Raw genomic sequence first — 6,174 nt, forward strand, 5'->3', positions numbered from 1 at the left:
ACGCGATCCGGCAGTTATAGACGATCCGATTCGAATCCGATTCCCATCCGAACCGAGAACGCGGACGATACGCAATTTTTTCCGTTACGTTCAACCGCTGCGGATTGTCTACGCAATCCAAGTAATAAACAAAAAGCAACTCCGATTTCAGTTCCATTCGATTGTCATTCGATGTCGTTGGTTTAATCGCAAGCGTGTAACCTCTTTCGAATTTATTTACCTTTTTGTTGATGTGATAATGTCGAGTGCTGAGTTGGAGCTTGGATTTAACTCTGGGCAACCTGTAACCCTTTTATTCTCTACCTGATCTCGCGCGAGTCAAAAGTATTAGTCATGAAAGCCGGGGCGGCTTTTGAATCACCGACAACAGCAATAAAAACAATAAAAGCAGCAGCAGATTCAGTGGCGTCCCCAACAAAAACAAAAACCACAACGTTTAATGAATAACCCCAGCGAATGCGAATGCCGTAAACTGTTTACATTGCTCACAGCATTACTCACTCACTCACCTCAACCTGAGCGAAGAAGAGGAAGAAGTTAGAGTGGAGTGGAGTGGAGTGGAGTAAAAAGGGGAGCAGTTGATTTAGAGATCGCAGCTGCAGCAGTAGTTTCGATTACGTGAGCAGAAAACAAATAAACAAGCTATTTCCCATCCCCACTTCTCACCACTACTCACCATCCCCTCTTGACCACTGATAACGGAACTGCAGGGGGAGAGAGAGGAGTATAAAGCAAGGAGAGAGAGAACGGGAGAGAGACCCGTGCGATCGCTAGAATCGCTGTGGATTACCAAATAACAAAACCAAATTCAACCAGGTAAATACTGTTTTCAACCGATAAGATAACGGCATATATTCTAAACTCGTGGAAGAAGCAAGCCAGACAGATTGCGTATACGCCCCATTGGGCCACGCTAAATTGCTGCCATGACCTGGGCAGGGTTAAGGAAAGAGAGGCAAATAGGACAGAGCAGAGTACACAGAAAACAAGGGTTTTAGTTACGAGCAGAAATGCAATTAATTTTCATAATACACCCTTCTAAAATTGATGCTTACATTGTTTAAAAAAACGTTTACTGCCAAGTGTCGGTAGATTTCAAAATAATATACAGCTTACAGCTTTTAGTTACTAGCATAAATGTTGTATATTAAAATACAAAGAAAAGTTTTGAATAGATATTTTTAGATACAATATTTAAAATTTAATGTACTCCTCATAAATTAAATGAAGATCTGATAAAAGGGTACACAAGGAAAAAAAGGTTTGTAAAAGGACACATTATGTCTATTCTAAGCAATTAAAGATTTCAAATACAATCCCTACTACAATAATACTTATTTGTTATAAGCCTTGCACATTTCCAATCACTTTTCCGCTCAGTGGAGAGAGCGGTACAAGAACAGAACACTTGTCCCGATTAGCGACCACTCGAGCGGAGAACAGAGCACTTTTCATCGCATCACACATTAGAGACACCCGTCTCCGCCAAACAGTCACTCAATTAATTAAGGTTCAACGCTGATCTTTGCACCCCAAGTGCTGCAGAAGCTGCGGCAGAAACAGCCACTGAAACTACTGCTGCCGGGCAACCGAAACAGAGACGAGTGTGACCTCTTTAAATTATTTAATTGACACTAATTTATCATAGTCCCAAAGAAGCAGAAGGGGTGCCACGCCCCAAGCCGGGTTACGGGCTTCGGACTCCGGGTGGCTGGTTACGGTTTACGGGTTACGAGTGTTGCGTCGGCGCAAATGCAGTCAGCGGCAGTTTTTTTCGAGCCATGCCACTCAAGTGCCCCTGCCGCTGCCAGTTGGCAATTGTCGGCGGTGGCGATCGGTGTTCAGTGATCGTGGATCGGTGCCAGTGGCAAACGTGACTGTCAACAGGATCAGGAGCAAGTAAATCAAAAACCAGAAGATTTTTAAAGAGTGTACCCTAGTAGTAGTGTAAATCTTAAAATGTCTTTTTTGGGAACACCTTTAAAGACAATTTATTTTCCATTAAGCAAACGTGAATCATACATGAAATCTGCAAAGGAGAAAACAACATCTTTCAAAATACAAATATCTTTCGATATCTTTAATAACTAAGCTAAAGTTTATTTTATTGTGTGGTAACCGTAAGATCATTTTATTTATATGGTGTTTTTACTTAAGAACAAGTGAATTAGCCATTCCTTCTAATTGAACAGCTTTCCCGGAGAGAAAGTGTGAATCATGAATGTAACCTACAGCCAATAAACCAAAATACAAATATCTTGGGTTGAATCGTTAGCTACTCGATCATATATTTTTTTGTGTATCCAAATCCTTATCTATTTGCGCGAACCCTTTCACGTTAATCCCATTATTAAACATAACAGTATATACCCTTGAACTTTGGATAAGGCAATCCCAATTGAATGATCCATCATTAGTTAATCATTGACCGCTCTGGAAAAACAGCAACTGATTGAACAACAAGCCCAAACGTTTGCTAACCAACTGATAACTTTGATGGTCGTGATTTTGTCAACGTTGATAGCGTTCAAGTTTATCGGTCTTAAGAAGGAAGTGTTTCTCAAACATAATTAAAAAATTCAAGGGAATATTTGTTGTGATCAATATTGATTTTTGTGTAACCCTGCACTCATGTTGAAACTTCACTTAAGAAAAAAGTCATTCTCAGTTATAGTTTGTTGCAGGAAAAGAAAATGATTCATATCATCAATCTTTCATTTGATGACACTGACCCATCCCAAAGATTATGATCTTAGGGCACTACATCATGACTTTTTGTTATTTTTACGAAATGGTTTCAATTTGTTAACCCCGAGTAGGTTGTAGTATGTAGCTTTTCCCAGGTCCATACATCTCCTATCTTTAATTGGATATCACTTTAATAAAGCCCATCTATCCCCTCCCCCCTCTTCCAGAAGTATGAGTGACGAGACAACTATTAGCCTAGACGGCTATCCTCCCCTGGAGGCGCTGACGACTATGGCTCCGCCGGCAGATGAGAGCGGGTAAGTTGGGTTTGGGGAGCTGGGTGCTGGGAGTGTTGACGATGTGCCAAGTGGGTGCTAAGTGAGATGGAGCTATCAGCGGTCACTGGGTAATTATAGCCCCCGGCTGGGAGAGGTCTGATAAGAGATCGTTAATATTACGCGCTCCATTGCACCAGTGGCGATCGCTTGGCTTTCCGACAGACAAAGACGGGCGATTCTTGTAAGTAGCCAGCGGAAGCCAGTCCGATATGGTGATAGCCACAGGGCCATATGGGCGCCAAAGTTCAAAAGAGATCTTCGGCTGGGAGGACCACTCTGTAAGAGCATTGAGATAGACAGCCAAAATGCAATCAATTGGAGGTCAAATAGGGAATGGTATTTAATTATTATATAAGTCAGGGAAAGACTATTTCATATAACTAGAACATCGTGCTCATGCCGCCAATTCATTTGCAGCTTTTCACAGTCGCTTTTGACCTTTGCCGCGGTCATGACCTTTCTCATAATGATCGTTGGCATTTGCGGCAACTTGCTGACTGTGGTGGCCCTTCTTAAGTGTCCCAAGGTGCGCAACGTGGCCGCCGCCTTCATCATCAGGTGAGGTTATCTCAGCTTCCCTTAAAAACTAACTAAACTTACTTTTCGACCCCCACATTTAGTCTGTGTATTGCCGATCTGTTGTTCTGCGCCCTGGTGCTGCCTTTCCAAGGTCTGCGCTTTGTCCAGGGAACCTGGCGCCATGGGCAGGTATTGTGCCGCCTGATTCCATTCATCCAGTACGGAAACATTGGGGTTTCCCTGCTGTGCATCGCAATGATCACAATCAATCGGTATGTGATGATCACCCACCACGGACTGTATGCCAGGATCTATAAACGCCACTGGATTGCGGTTATGATCGCAGCGTGCTGGCTGTTCTCCTACGGCATGCAATTGCCGACACTGCTGGGGGAATGGGGCCGCTTTGGCTATGACTCGCGCCTTCAGACCTGCTCCATTATGACCGACGACCATGGACACAGCAGCAAGACGACGCTGTTCATCACTGCCTTTGTCATTCCCTGTCTGGTGATCATTGCCTGCTACGCCAAGATCTTCTGGGTGGTGCACAAGTCGGAGCAGCGCCTGAAGCGGCATGCCACCAAGCAGAACTCGATACCTAACAATCTGCGTCCACTGGCCAACACGGGATCTGGGGCCCTGCCCTCGAGCGGGGAGAGCCAGCAGCAACCGGGCAACCGAGTCTCCTCGGACAGCAGCAGCAGCTTCTCCACCGAAGTCCCAGAGACGGCGCCCAGTGGCAAGCAGCAGCCGACCAGGGTCAAGGATCAACGCGAAGTGCGTGCCAAGCGAAACGAGTGGCGCATCACCAAGATGGTGCTGGCCATCTTCCTGTCCTTCGTCGTCTGCTACCTGCCCATTACCATTGTCAAGGTGGCCGACAAGAATGTGGAGCACCCCAGCCTGCACATCTGCAGCTACATCCTGCTCTACTTGTCGGCCTGCATCAATCCGATCATCTATGTCATCATGAACAAGCAGTACCGCAAGGCCTACAAGACAGTGGTCTTCTGCCAGCCCGCTCGACTCCTTTTGCCCTTCGGAAAGACCAATGGCGCCAGCAGCGCTGCAGGTACGTGCCCGCTGGGGCTTGGCCCACCACTCATCACCTGAACTACACGCACTAAGTCACGGTCATTCTTCGTTTCAGAGAAATGGAAAGATACCGGGTTGAGCAACAACCACAGCCGCACCATCGTCTCCCAGATGTCGGGGGGAACGGGAGCGGCGGGATCGGGAGCGGGATCGGCGGTACAGAGCACACCGGCAAGTCAGCCAGCAGTCCAGGCCCTGGAGCTGATGTCGCGCGGACCAGATCTGATCAGCAAATCGAACCTCCCCCCGCTGCCATCAGTAACGCCTCCTCCGCCGCCCTCAGTCCTCACGGCGACGCCAAACCTGCGACTGCCGCTCAAGAAGAACAATCACTCCTACACCAACAGCGGCTTCAACAGCAGCAGCAGTCCCAGCAGCGGGATCGGGATCAGCAGCAGCTCCATTTACCGGCCCGGAGTTGGATTACTGGGGAGCGGATCGGCATCGATCCGGCGCATAACAATGGTGGGCGACGACATAATACTGGAGGAGGAGGAGCTGCCGCCCACGCCGCCGGCGACCTCAGCGCCCACAACGCCGGCACCTCCGCCGCCGTCGTCCTCAGTGCCAACGCATCCGCTCGCCGTAACCCAAACGGGAACGGCGACGACCGGGACGCCCCACATCTACATGAACGTGGACAGCCCGAAGAGAAACCAATCCTACGCGGAGTGTAATACAAATGCCGCAGCACCACCGGGGGATAACTCCGGTTCGGCAACCGTCTCCGTTTCAGGCTCCAAGCTGACGGCTAAGATGAAATTCCCAAAAGACTAACGAAATGCTTTAATTCCAAAAACGTAGTTTTCATGCTACTTTCGTTATAAACAAAAATATGCCAGGCATTGTAAATCGGTACAATCGTGATTGGGTGGTGAATATCGTAAACTGCTGAGGATTCTTTGAAGAACTCCCCAGTTCAATATCATATTCCCCATATTGTAAGCAATTTTTTCTATAGATATTGTAATTTGATATTTAGTATTTGCCAAGTAACAAAAAAAGTCGTTAGAACTGTGCCATAGTTTACTCTTTAGATTCTGATTTATTTTCTACTTCAAACCTTATTGTTTCGCAGACCAATGGATCCATTTCTAATGGAAACAAATTTTGTTTATTTTATGATAGTCGAGCTTCGGCTGTTTATTGTTCTTCCATCCTATTATCGTTTATCCAATATCGTTTCAGTCTATGCCTGGACCATGATTTAATTTTTCGAAATCACATTACACCCTACACTACTTAGTACTAGTTATAGATTGTAGATATTTATGATCGCCCACGCTTAGTATTAACCCCTGATGTTTCTACCTTATATGCTTACAACTTCAAACCGGAGCCTTTTATTTTTTTTTCACTATATCCAACACAAACATTCCTTTCCAACGTAGGCCTTTGTAAATGAACCTATTGTTAGTCCACCACAAGCACTCCATTCGAAAGACGATAGAAGCAAATCGAATATGAATATAAACATAAATGTTTACAAAAATAAACAACACTTGTAATTTATTACCGATGTTTTATTGTT

The 6,174-nt window shown here is 45.7% G+C and overlaps 1 protein-coding gene across 4 annotated transcripts; it reads left to right on the plus strand.

Moving 5' to 3' along the window:
* Positions 1-15: 15 nt before the first annotated feature.
* On the plus strand, positions 16-6,162 carry LOC128264665 (G-protein coupled receptor moody). 4 transcript variants are annotated; one of them, XM_053000278.1, is made up of 5 exons: positions 16-816; positions 2,916-3,005; positions 3,444-3,584; positions 3,647-4,620; positions 4,699-6,162. In XM_053000278.1, exons 2-5 carry the CDS (start codon positions 2,920-2,922, stop codon positions 5,418-5,420), a joined length of 1,923 nt encoding a protein of 640 aa, XP_052856238.1. In that variant the 5' UTR covers positions 16-816; positions 2,916-2,919; the 3' UTR covers positions 5,421-6,162. The 4 variants fall into 4 exon arrangements, with proteins under 4 accessions (XP_052856238.1, XP_052856241.1, XP_052856239.1 ...); XM_053000281.1 differs by having other exon boundaries at positions 2,919-3,005; XM_053000279.1 differs by lacking the exon at positions 16-816 and adding an exon at positions 1,276-1,899.
* Positions 6,163-6,174: the final 12 nt, after the last annotated feature.

This window comes from Drosophila gunungcola, unplaced genomic scaffold (genome assembly GCF_025200985.1).
Source record: "Drosophila gunungcola strain Sukarami unplaced genomic scaffold, Dgunungcola_SK_2 000076F, whole genome shotgun sequence".
Lineage (NCBI taxonomy): Eukaryota > Metazoa > Arthropoda > Insecta > Diptera > Drosophilidae > Drosophila > Drosophila gunungcola.